The sequence below is a fragment of the Passer montanus genome, unplaced genomic scaffold, assembly GCF_014805655.1.
Source record: "Passer montanus isolate IOZ18808 unplaced genomic scaffold, ASM1480565v1 scaffold14, whole genome shotgun sequence".
In the NCBI taxonomy this organism is placed as follows: Eukaryota; Metazoa; Chordata; class Aves; order Passeriformes; family Passeridae; genus Passer; species Passer montanus.
The window spans coordinates 6772707-6785995 of record NW_024360941.1 but is presented as its reverse complement, the minus strand read 5'-3'; the positions used below and the strand labels follow the sequence as shown (position 1 = coordinate 6785995).

Below are 13289 nucleotides of genomic sequence, written 5' to 3'. Positions count from 1 at the left end.
AAAGCAAAAGCACTGTGTGATATAGCCAGACACATTAAGAATATCAGCAAACAACCAATGGCAAATATATTGGCTACTTCTGGGAAGCTAAAGTACTTTTATTTTTATAATACTTACATTTTGTCACTAGCTGATTAAAAATAATTAATATAATATTTGGAAAATTAATGAAAAATGTTATAAGACAATCAAAGAAAAATAAAAGAAAGGAAAAACCTCATAGTTGTACAGCTAAGGTGTATGTAAAATATTAAGTGACTACAAAAGATCTAAAAATTTGACTTTCGGTCATTGAAAACATTTGCAAATACTGAATAGGGAGGCAAGCAAGGAAGTGTTTTAGAAGATTCAAATATGTGGGAATGAGCATGTTTTTCCAAAACATAGGTCATGCTTAGTAAATATGATTATTTTTCTTCAGGGACCTTGCAATGAACTTTTAAGCTGAAGCATAAGCTTTTTATTCTGCATGAAATTGGTAGTTTTGGCAATATGTTGTAGATGATGAAATAAGTAATGGAAAAACAATTTTTGTTCCATAGCTAATCCAGGGTGATCTGGATAGACAGCTGTGTGAATGTGTGATGGGTCTGGGTCTGATCACCTCTCTTTGGGCAAATAGGATTTGTAAAATGTGGCAGAAAATTTGAAGAAGGACACATAATTTACAGGTGCAAAGCCTGATGGGTTTCTTCTCATTAAAAATTGAAAAATACAGTAAAATAGCACTTTAAAACCAGGGTTGTTGTGCTCTGTTGTAGACACTAGATTTCAAGACGAAAATCAAAATAGTTGGGAAACTAAAATTTAACAAGAAGTACCAAATTACTGCAGAGGTTGTTGGACACTGTATGGAAAGCTCAAGACAACTGTTTCTGTGCTAGCTGGTGATCCTCTAGGGAGGACAAGGAGATGATGGGAGCAAGCAGCAGCAGGGAACAGACTTGTCTGTCAATTCAGGGGAGCACAGAGGTTGCTGACAGACAGAATTAGAAACTAAAACAAGCATATTTCAAGTCAAACATTTACAAGGCAGTATTTGACAGACTGCAAGATGAGACAGGCATTTTGAAACTAATTTTTTTAACAGACTATGAAGTGTGCTGGTTAATTTTCAGCCTGGGAGTAACCTGCTTTTTAACAACGGTAGAAGTTCTTCATAGCTTTACTGCAATTCTTTATGCTTCACAATCTTGTCCTGCCTGAGTAAAGGCTGTTGTTTTAACTCAAGCAGTTTACAGTCTCAATTTAACTTACAGTCTATTAAAAATATTTGCTTCTCACTTCCTAAGTCAGCATTAAAACCCAAGTTGCCCAAAGCAGAAGTTAGTGCAGGTCTAGGTTGGATGCAGGGCATTCTGGAGCTGCACCCTAATAAATCTTGTAATTGGCTTGGTAGCTTTTATGAAGCATGAATTATTATTCCTGTGCTCTGAAATCTGGGGATGCCATCACTGAAACAAAGTCATGGCTTATAAGTCACTAATAAATAACATTTGAAAACTAATTACGTCCAAATATGTTTTGCAGTACTTAAATTTCCTAAAAGACTTCAGTTATTTATGAAATGCAGCTACTGTTTTCCGAATATTTTTAACTGTATGGACAGACTTAATTTTTGTTTCATATGTTCTTAAGCAAAACATTCTACTATAACACAGTATCTTTCTATGCTTCAATATTACAGAATTAGCTTGTTTTATTATGTGTGTATTGAGCTACGACTGCCATTCCATCCTTTACTAGACTATGTCCTGTTACTTTGTCTTTTCATCAAATTGTTAATTAATTTTAGTATATTAAAATACTAGATTATTTTAAGCTTATTAAGATAATAGTTATCTTAATCTGTGAAGTAATAGAGTTTTACGTTGCTGTGAAACAATGGAAGAAGAGATTGAGTGGTGTTATGCATGTTAAAAACAGGGAAGTGTAGCCTCTTTTTAACGCACTCATATTTGAAAAGTGATTTTACTGTGAGAGACTCGAAAAATATACTTCATGCCAAGTGCTTAAGAAAATTGTTGAGTTGAAAATAGTTTTTAACATGGTCGTATACAAGCTGAGCAGCTGTGTTCAAAGAATATGTTCTAACTTGAAGAGTAAGGAAAACTAAAATTATTTGAAACAGCAAATCAAATTTATAGGTTTTGTTGGTTTCCTCCTTTGTTCTTTGTCTTTCCTTAAGAGCCATCACTGGAATAATAAGAAATTAAACAGATGCTTGTAAAATTATGCCTAGCTACTGCTGTGAATGCTTTGATTCTTACTGAATCACAATGACTGAAAGAGTCTGCAAATTTATATTGGAAAAAAGTTTACCATTTTCTCCTGTTATTTAACCATTGTCTGTATTTTACAAGGACCTTGGTTAAAAAAAAATAGAGATTCATGAATTTGCCTGAAATTTATTATGTTGCTATTGTTATTATCTGTTTAAGACATACTTTTAACTTGTTGCATACTCAGCAAACAGTTCTAGACAGTTTCATGTGTTCATGAGCTTCAACAGGCACAGAAATATTTTTTAAAGTATTGGGTTAAAAAAGGTGGGGGGAGACAGGGGACAAAATAAAAAAAGAACCTAAATGAAGGTGTTTTTTTTTTTCTAATTACACAGGTACAGGGTTGTGGTATCCTATCCTCCTCAGAGCGAAGCAGAACTTGAACTTAAGGAAGGTGACATTGTTTTTGTACACAAGAAACGTGAGGATGGCTGGTTCAAAGGCACTCTGCAGCGAAATGGAAAGACTGGCCTTTTCCCTGGCAGCTTTGTAGAGAACGTTTGAGAAGATTCATTCCAAGAGCTTCAAATCATACTGTACTGTAAAATAGCACAAATATTTTGCCAGAAAAAGCACAGTCATGAAATATTTTCAAATGACTGTAATGTAAACAAAAATCTACATATTTTTACAGTGTCTATAGCACAATTACACCAGCGAACAAAGGAGATGAAGGCATCTGCTGGTTTTATCACTTTGAATTCTTAAGTGTGATGTGTGCCTTGTACTGTCTGATTTATTATATAGAGGAATTTTTTTTCCCCAAGTATGTTACATAAATGAGCAATTGTTTACAAGGCTGTAACTAATTTATTCTTGGGTTTTTTTTAAACTTGAATTTTGTGTAATAGCTAAAATTCTTGTGACTATGATTTTAACAAAATATTAATTTATGAAAGAATAACAAAGGGGAAGCTGGATTCTCTCCTTATGAGCAAGCAATTATATCTGATAAAGAGCCTCCCATTTATCCTCTGGACATTTTTCCCCTGCTGTGTCTGACGGTGGAGTAAGTCTCTATTGTATGAGTTAATGTTGAGTGGTGGTGATGTGGCGTCAAATAGAATTTGCCAAATGGGGAAAAAATGTGTATTTTCTTCTTTGGACAGAGAAAAAAAAAAGTCAGTGGTGTTCTTGAGTCTAGTTTTACTTCTTCATGAATCACCTAAGTAGAGTAATGTTTCCAGGAGGCAAAGATGTATGTGAACAACTGAACAAAACCATCTCAAGGTTAGGATCATCTCAAGGTTAGGAAAGAAGAAATTTAGGAGTGCTAACAAGAAATTCCCTATATACCTTCTGTTCATGTAATAACTTGGCTATTTGAACAAAGGTTAGCTTTGTATATTTGGCCAGTTCTTCGGGCATTTAGCGCTCAGGATCCAACAAAATTGGAAGGAATGTTAAAGCCCAACACTTAGAATGAATATAACTTGAAAACACCTGTTTGATAAGACTGAATATAAAAATAAAATTGTAAGTTGTACTTCATGTCTAAAAATGCCTAAGATGTGTAATTTGCTGTTTTCTTCTCAAAATGATCTGCATGGCCAAGAGATGTTTTAAAATGTCTGAGCAGTAGTGGTGGTAAGTGATGCACTTGTGTTAAAGTAAAAGGCTGTATGAAGCACTGTGAAAACTTTACTAACTTCTTAACCATTGCTACTTTGCTATGTTCTGACTTTTTCTTTGTCTTGCATGTGTTACTCAATTCCTGCAGTAATGTAACTGTGCATGGTTGGCATTTTCCATTCCAATTTCCTGTTGCTGGGTTATTTTGCTCTGAAAGTTTCCCAAAAGCCACTTGACCAAAACTAGTGAGCAACTCGCCTTCAACCAGAGAAGGTGTCCAGTGTTTGAATCATTAATAAAATTTTTTAATGTCCTTGCAGCTGGTGGATAGAAAGAATGCAGCCTGCAAGAAATGCGTTTTTAGTCTTTCAGGGTGTTTTTAGAGATTTGACACTGGTGAACACACACACTACTCAGCTGAACTTGTTTTTTTATTTTATTGTTTGATTATAGCAGTTTAATGGTGATTTTTTTTTTGTAAGACACTGAGCACCATCATCTCCATTTAAATCAATTTAAATCTGATGTAATTTGGCTGTTACTCAGCACTTTACAAAGGGAAGCCAGTAAGGTGATTCAGTGTCACACAGAAACTCTCACACAGATCTGTTAAATCCTTATAATTTCTTTGAAGTTATGCATTGAAAAATATCAAATGTTAATGACAGAGATTTCTTGCAATATCAGGTAGTATCATGATGGTCTTAAAAATAAAAAAAAATTATATCTATAAATATATATAGTTGGACATGACAGCATTCCCAAATTAACCATCTCTCTTAAACACTGTATCATTCAGTTTTTGCATTTTTAAATCTTTTAAATAGTTTACTTGAATATTCATGTAATATATAAAGGTTTTGTGAAATGAATTTTAGTTAGAAAGAAGCTGATACCAGCTTTTGTCAGCATAAATTGGCACTAGTGTGTCGTAATCTTATTTTGGAAAATTTAGTGCATTTTATATTAAAGACTACTAAAGGTTAATTTTTTCTATCTCTACTCTCCATATTTTAAACTAAGTGACTAAGGTACCTCTATTAATAGAATTTCATGATGTAAAGTCTGTTAAAAATCAGCTGTTAATCCAATAGTTCTGTTAGATGGAATACATTTTTAATTGATTTTTTTTAACATTGAGTAAATATTTGTAAAAAGGGCTTATTACATAGCAGTGCAACGATGACAAAAATGCAGTTTTTCATGCCTTTTTTTGTGATCTTTGGGGGTTATTTTTTGGTTTTGGCTTGGGATTAATTCAGTGTAGAAACAGACAAACCCTGTGCATTTGCTTTGTGTAATTCCATTAAAATTTTTGTAAGGTATTTTATATCTATGTTTGAAGTCCGGTGAATGTTAAGTGTTTGATTTATTATGTTAAACTTCCAATCCTAATAAATATTTTCTTAGCAAACAACTACAGCAAATAGTGTATGCAAACATTAAACATAAATTACTTGTAAAGAAATTGCCAATAAAACTCCCAGAACTTAATTTCTGAATTCCTAGGAGGGTATTTCTGCTCATGGAGAGAAAGTCTTCAGATTCCATAATGTAAGAAGCTTGGAATGATGACTATGATACAAAAACTGTAGAGAGGACTGAGGACCTGACTGATCTTTTCCCAGCTCCTTATTTCAGCAAGTAAACGCAGAAAAGGGTAGGTAACTCCATCTGGGTCTGTTCATGATGGAACTGCAGTCTCACAACAGCATAGCAGGTGCACAATGTAACTGCTTTCCCTAGAGGAAGAAGTGTCTGGTGTAATGGACCTGCTGTGGAAATATTGGAAGAGGTTGAAGCATCTGCCTGAGCTTCCACTGTGGGCAGAAGTGTTGGGTGGTAAGAGACTCGTTTGCCTGAAGAAGTTGTCTGTGCACAGCAGTCAGGCAGCAACTGGCTAACGAGGAGACCTGGATTTGCATGTGGTTACATGTCTGCTATATACACATGGCTTCTGGGAAAATTAGTGGAAATTAATCCTAAAAGTGTTTGCCAGTGTTTGAGACTTGGTAAATGTTGTAGCTACTGCAATAAGCTCAGTGTTAGCTAAGACTGACAAGCAGAACCTAAATGGTGCTGGTGCTCTCTGAAAGAAGGAGCATCTCATCTAACCTTCCTTAATTAAGGGGGATGAGGGGAGGGAGGACGGCAACATGATTTGTAGAAATGCAGAATGGAGAATGTAGAAAAGAAAGATTTATTTGTTTTTCAGAACTGTGGTCTTACATCAGTGCATCCATAGGAGAAAAGTATAGACAAACGTCGTGGCTGTGTAGCAGAAGTAAGACTGTTTATTTGGGTTGGGTTTTTTTGTTTGTTTGCTTGTTTTGCACTGTAATTATTGAGTAATTCTAATAATGTGTTTAACATTTGGCTTGCCAAAGGTATATGAAATTCTGTCCATTCTCGCTTCATTACCTCTGCCTTATAGCAGTAATGACAATTATGATAATTTTGCATAGGCTTAAAAATATGGCTTCTGAGCATTCTGGCTTTTTTCAGAGAGCTGGCAAAATATTTTGTCTGGCTTGTTTTTTCCAGTAGCTTTAAGCAAATCTGTTTAAAGGTGCACATTGACCTTAATGAAACACTAGAATCCACCTGTCTAGTTAAAGAGATTTGTGTCTGGCATTACTAAAACTCCTACAGTGTAGTCACTGCTTTCTGTAGGATAATACACCAATATTCCTTGGATATCTACAATACTTCTGCAATATGTGTACTTCTCAAATCATGCTCAGATGCTCTTTCCCTGCACTTGGTTAATTATGGTAAACGTTAAGCAGATGTTAAGCTTGACTTGAACAAAACCAGTGTCATAAATCTTTTTAATAACAACAACACTAATAATAATTCTTTTTTAATGGCATACTTGCAATATTTGTATATGGGAACAAAAGAGCTGAGAATGCTGATGATGAATTATGAGAACATGGACATTAGATGTGGAGGAAAATGGGAAAGAGAAAAGGATTTGGAAGACCTGTATATGGGACCTGAATCTTAACTAACTTATTAGTGATTTTACCTTAGTTACTAGAGTCAAGCTCTGTGAAAGGACCTGAGAGGAGCTTGGATGTCTAAGGCTGAAGATCCAGCCCTCAGTCTTTTTCCAGTCTCTTTAGCTTGTATTTGTTTAGTGCTTGTGTCTAGAACAAATGCTGTTCTGCTGTCAAATACATTTGAAATCCAAAACTAAGCATCTGCATTTCTGAATTTAGTTGCAGGTTTACATCAATAAACAGAAGTAGTGTTCACTTTCTACATATTTTATGCAGTAACGCTGACATTAGAGGCCTGAATGTCTTGGGAATTGCATACCAAGATGCAATGCATTCTTCTTCCACAGTGTCACCCCAATAACTCTTACTTTCTGGGCGACAAACTTGTTGACAACCTTGAGGTAAGCACCTGCTCTTGAAAATGTGAGGTGTCACCTTTTTGCATCTGTTTCCTCCTTTGCCAACTGATGATTCCTGTGCTTCTGGGGTATGTGGTGTAAAATTTGCTTTCAAAGTAAAGGCTGACTGGTTTTTGTGAGTTTGAAGATAGATTCTGATGGATTAGTTCTGCCTCCAAATATGATCATCAGCATCTAAACCTTTCTAGGAGAAGTCTCCTCAAACCCACCTTCTGTGAGCGAGAGACTTAACTGATCCATTTTAACAACTGAAGAGCACTTTGTTCCCAATCACCCTAGTACAAGGAACAAAACAAAATCAATTTGCTATACCCAATCTGCAATATGAAAAGGCCATTTAAAATAATGAGCATTTCATGTGTGCTTATCAAATCAGAGTGGCTACACTCTACATAATATTCTGAGCAGATCTCTGAAAGTATTATCTATCGGCTCCTTCTACGATGCTCTTTTCTCTCAGCTGTATTGTATTGCTAAAAAATGGCAAAATCAGTTCTTAACTGCTCTACTGTTCCTACTCAGTGGAGTAAAGAAAATTTAGACATAGTGACATTAGTGCCAGTTCAATTACTCGCAGATCTAACAAGCTTGTAAAAATTCTCCTTAGCACATGTAAATGAGCAGAACTTGGCTGCACTGTGCACCCAGCTCTAGTGCCCACATCGTTCAGGTTACATGGCCCAGAGGCCTTCTGATGTTTGCATCTAGTAGTCATTCAGATCAAAACCAATTCATAGGATGTCCAAACACTAGCTACATTCTCATTTCACAGTGGTGAGAACAGCCTGTACAGGAGTGTAGAGAGTGGAAATTTGGCTGGCACATCAAAACAAAATACGCTTCAATTAAAAGGCAGGAAAAAAAGGTCAGGATTTAAAAATATCTGTGCAGGTGTTTTCTCGTCTCTGTTACCTTAGATAGAACCCCATTTCAAAGCAAATGGACTTTAATTCCTGACTCCCCCAAGCCCCCGCTTCCCCATCCCCCCCTTCCCAGAAAGGAAAGCAATATAAGCCCTTAGAAATATCCAGATTCTTTGGCAATAGAACACATGGTTGGATTCTCAATTACTCCAAATCAGTGCTACTTCATTGATTTCATTAAACTTTACTGGCATACATTGAATATGCCCCCTACTGTTAAATAGTGAAGGAAAATATCTCCCCTAAAGGAATGAATATGTTTGAAAGAAACTGAGTTGGATGATTTTCATACTTGGAAAATACAGAGCTATTCTGGCTGTGTTATTCTTCTCTCAAAAAACATTTGTCCCACTGGTACAGCTGAGGCACTAGATCAAAGATGATGCCTTTTAGCAGCACTGTAAAGCATAGAAGACTTGCTCAGTTTTCAATCAAACCTATTAATTTCCAGATCCACAATTGCATACTGGGCTTTGGTTTGCTAACAGCTGCTAGTCCCAAAATCTTTTGTGGTTAGGTGCTGCTGTATTTTCTCATGGTGTATCTGCGAATGCTTGGGAGGGAAGATGAGTCAGCAGCAGAATAAAGTAGTCATCGACTTTGTTCTCCACAACAAGGGACGTGCCCTAGGTCAAATTTCTTATTTCAGCTGGTTGAACTTCTGAATAAGCTGAAGAATGTTAGCTCTAAAAAGTTTACAGTTCAAAGAACTTCTCCCTACTCCTCTGGTAGGCAGCCTTAGTGTGTCTTTTGAATACACTTAGATCAGGAAATCTCTTTATTTTCTTGCTTGTCAAAGCATTATTGTATGCGGCTATCCAGCTTCTAAGTTTATACTACACAAGTAACTATTTGCCCCTGCAGTCACTGAAATTCTTTGCATTCAATAATTTAAAATCTGTGATACACAATATAGCTTTTTTACAAGGATAAAGTTTAATGGTTTTTTTAAAATAAAGTACTACTGGGCTTTGTAAAGATCAACATTTTCATGAAAGATAAGAACTATGCAAAGAGATAAACATTTTAAAAGTTAAAAAATGGGTGCTCATCCTGCCTAGGCATTCAGCATTCTTGATTACTTGCACCAAATGTGTATTTCTTAATACTGAATGAGTTATTTCTGCCACAGACTGTTAAGATTCTCAGAAAGCTGGAGAGTTTCTGTTGAGGATGTCTCCAATGAATAGGAAAAAGAGAGCAAGAATGAGATGGCCTTGGAATTCTGTCGGAAGAGCCGGAGACTGGTTCAGGACCAAATTTGAAGTGGTCCAGTTGTACATACCACAGCCATATTGCTGTTTGGAAGTCTGCCATAGCTGCTCTCAAGAAAATGGCAGCAGGTATTTTTCATTTGTTCTTTACCTTACCTAGAATACCCCTTTTTAAGGAAATCCACATAACTTAGTGTCAAATGCAGATAAAATTTGGCTGCAATGGCAAAACACAACACTGCTCTTTTTTTGTTTCTCTGATTTGGCAGCGTTAGTGAACACTGAGATGATCAAAGCAAAGTTATCTACTAAAATACAAAATTATCTGGTTGATGTTTCTCAACACCACATGCTGTTCTCTACAGCACAGGATCAGCAGGCTTGAGCATCAGTTTCTGAGTCTGGGAAAGTTGTGCAGTTCTCTTTGTAAAGACTGACATGTCAGCAGTGAATGTGCCAGTGGGGAGTGGGTGGGAGAAGAAGCAGCCCGATAATTACAGAGGTCAGTGAAACATTGCCTGGTCCAACCACAGCTATTTTGGTGTTTTTATTTTACAATATGCTATTCCATAGTAAGTGATGCTAACGCTCCTCTCCATAGTAGCTCAGGGAGGTTTGTAAGTGGATTGCACTGAGTGTTTGGGTGCTGGAAGATGAGGACCACAACAGAACTCAGATGATTTCATGTCTGGGGGGGGCTGTGGAGACAGCTGTGCCACCAGAGCCCCCAAGTGCAGGCACAGCCGGGACTGATGGCACAAACTGCTGTCAGAGCTGCAAGACAGCTCAGATGGCAAAGCCAAGTTGTGAGAGCTGTCACCTCTCTTCAGAGGTCATGCCGATGGGAAATGGTCAGCCAGGAGGATGTGTCTCAGTGCTGGGGTGTGTTTGTGATGGCAAACCTTTGTTGTGTGGACTCCGCGGTGTGTGTTACTGATGAGCGAGACGATGTGGGAATTGTTCCATCTGCTCTCTTCAGACTTTTGCCAATCAGGGTAACAGGTTTGGTTTGGACTACGAAGTATCACAGTCTCATAGCTGACAGTAATAGAGTGTACTCGTGCAGCTATGATTTAATTAGCCCACAGCCTTTGTTTCTATTAAGTAATAGCTAAATCCACCAAGTAGCTTTTGTCAAGTGCAGGAACCAGTTTGAGGAAAAATTAGAAAACCTGTACTTTGGAGCTTCTTGGACCTTATCAGACAACTGCTGTCAGAGACTGGAATTCCTGGTAGTTTGTCTGTGTCTGAAGATCTGTCATGTGTCTGTCTGCATGTTTTCTCTATTGCAATCCTGTCAAAAACATTTTTAATGAAAAAGGTTTTTTTTTTTTGTGTTTTTTTTTTTTGTTTCGTTTTTTTTTTTTCCAAGGGCACGTGTTAGATTCTGGTCAACGTCTGGTTAATGTTTGCTATTAAAAGCTTATTTCTGTCTGGTATTACAGAAGACACAAACAGAAAGCCCATGTTTTTGTAACTAAAAGCAGTGTGGACAACTTTACAAAAGCTTATAGAGCTGGCTTATGTTATGTTTCAGCTATATTTGGTAACACAGTAGAATGCTTTTGGAAGAGATATTAGATGCTGAAATAGTGATTCCAAATATAAACGAGGTCCCTAAGGCATGAATGTAATGTCTTGCTTATAACTTTAAATTACTTTTTTATAGCTAAAACTAGCATGTCTAGTGGCTAATTATAATGTAGCCTGATGTTATACCCAACCACCTTGTTTTCTGTCTTTTTCACATGCACCACTTAACCTCCTAGGCCTTCATTTCATAAAGGATTAAGTGCATTGGAATATTACTAAGCAAAAAACCCAACGAACAAACAAAACAAACAAAAAAGAACAAGAGCTTTGCATAACAGGAGTAGATTTAAATGTACTATGAGGCACTGAATCCTAGTGGTTTTTTCTCTCTACCATCCTGGAAATATAATGGTGTGGTTCTAAGAAAAGAAAAAAAACAATGTTACTTACAAAGAGAAGTTACTTATGCTTTCTCTAATTCAGCAAAAATAAATGAAATTGACATTTCAAGTCTGAAATTGATTTATTGGATACTGTAACACATAGGATGGAAAAGTAACAGCACTTTGGAGAGTTTGGGTGTGTTTTCTATATTCTAATTGGAGATACTGTTCCATTGAATTAAAAAAAAAAAAAAATCAAACCAGAAAAAAGAGAAGCAATTTTTACCTGATCAAACTAAATGGGAATTGCAGTACTTACCCTTTTAATCTGGTCTGGCTCTGTGAAGAACAGGGTTTAGCAAGGGTTGGAGTGTTATTGAGATGGCCAGGCTGACAAGGTCAATAACTTGCTGATTTTTGAGACAGGCCACTGGTGCTGTCTGCACCTTGGTGCAGGACAGATTGCCATCCAGTGAGTGTAAAAGCTGGGGGCAGAAAAAATCTTGGAATGAGATTCAGGGTTATTCTGTGCTCACTAACTTGTGGGTGGGAGGAATAGGAAGGGCTCATTTGTTTCTTTGAACCAAAGTAGGGATCTGGAAGCTTCCATTGATGCCTCAGGTTTTGGCTTTTATATTTTTCAGATTCTGTGCTGCTTTGGTGTGTAGTTCTGAGCTTCATATTAGGGGATAGTAAGCTCTCTTCACAGAGTAGGTAGACAAAACAATTTCTTCTCTAGATGGGGACCAAGGACAAATGATCCAAATCTCAGGCCTGAGAACATAAACAATGGTGGAATGAAGAGAGAAAAACAAGACAGATGGGACTTCATAAGCTAAAGTTATAACTGGACAACTAACTCCAATATGCAAATGGACCAGAACTTATGAAGGTGGGAGACCTCATGACCAGTTGTCATTTTTGTGATCATTTTAGTTTCATCTTGGGTGTAGCCCTGGCTGGGCTCTTGTGCTGCCCAAGGTGAGTCCATTGAGGCCTTTTAATAAATATCTACTCTATTCTTAGACTCATTCTAGCCTCCGTTCTAGGTCAGCCTTCACAAGGCATCACCATGAAAGATCTTCCTTTTATATTTGGGATAAAAATATGTAATTTCATGCAGAATACAGAAAGAACATCAATTAGTTTGGCAAAAACTCTGCAAATATTTCAGAGGTGAGGCTGGGATAAGGTGGTTTCGCTGTTCCTGTCTTTCCTACCTGTTATGATGGGAGCTATGAAAATTCTGCTGATGGTAAAAGAGTCTGTCATTCTCAGAGTGGTTTTAAAGGAAACTGAGCTAAAAACATGAAGATTTCCAGCTTCATGAATGAGAATCTTTTGTCCTCATTTAGAAACATTCTCAACCAGTGCTGTTCATGCAGGCACTCTGCTGACGTGCAGATTAGCTGTAGAATGTCATGCTCAGGTTTTGGGGGACTCCTGTTTGGGTAACAGGAGAACATATGACTGGACATTTGCAATTTACCTGGCAGCACAAACTGTATGGAATAATCAATTAGTGTAACAAGTGGTCTTGTTCTTTTGAACAACAAGAAGGAACGGCTTGGTAGTCCGGAGTCACGGAATGATAGAATAGTTTGGATTGGGAGGGATCTTAAAGAACACCTTGTTCCAACCTCCTGCCATGGGCACAGATACCTTCCATTAGACCAGGCTGCTCAAAGCCCCATCCAGTCAAGCCTGAATCTCTGCAACAACTTTGGCTATATCTCAGAACAGTATGGAAAAGAAAACAGGACTCCAATTTCCTCATAGTTTCACAAAATTTATGCCTGTAGGGTGCAAATTAAAAATATCCTGAAAATATTAGCTTTTGTTACTATAAAAGCTTGATCCCTCCCTTACCCCATTCAATAGGTTCCATCTCTTCATTCTTGGTTGCCTCCATCAGAGGCTTAGCCAACTACCCTAATTCAGGAATCCCACAGCTC

General features: G+C 37.1%; 1 protein-coding gene across 2 annotated transcripts in view; it reads left to right on the top strand.

Moving 5' to 3' along the window:
• The window catches only part of SH3RF1 (SH3 domain containing ring finger 1), an 82476-nt gene extending 77202 nt beyond the window's left edge, over positions 1-5274 (top strand). For both annotated transcript variants that reach the window (XM_039700225.1, XM_039700226.1), the window contains exon 12: positions 2621-5274. In XM_039700225.1, coding sequence (XP_039556159.1) covers positions 2621-2789 — 169 coding nt within the window. In that variant the 3' untranslated portion in view covers positions 2790-5274. The remainder of the gene's footprint in view (positions 1-2620) is intronic.
• Positions 5275-13289: the final 8015 nt, after the last annotated feature.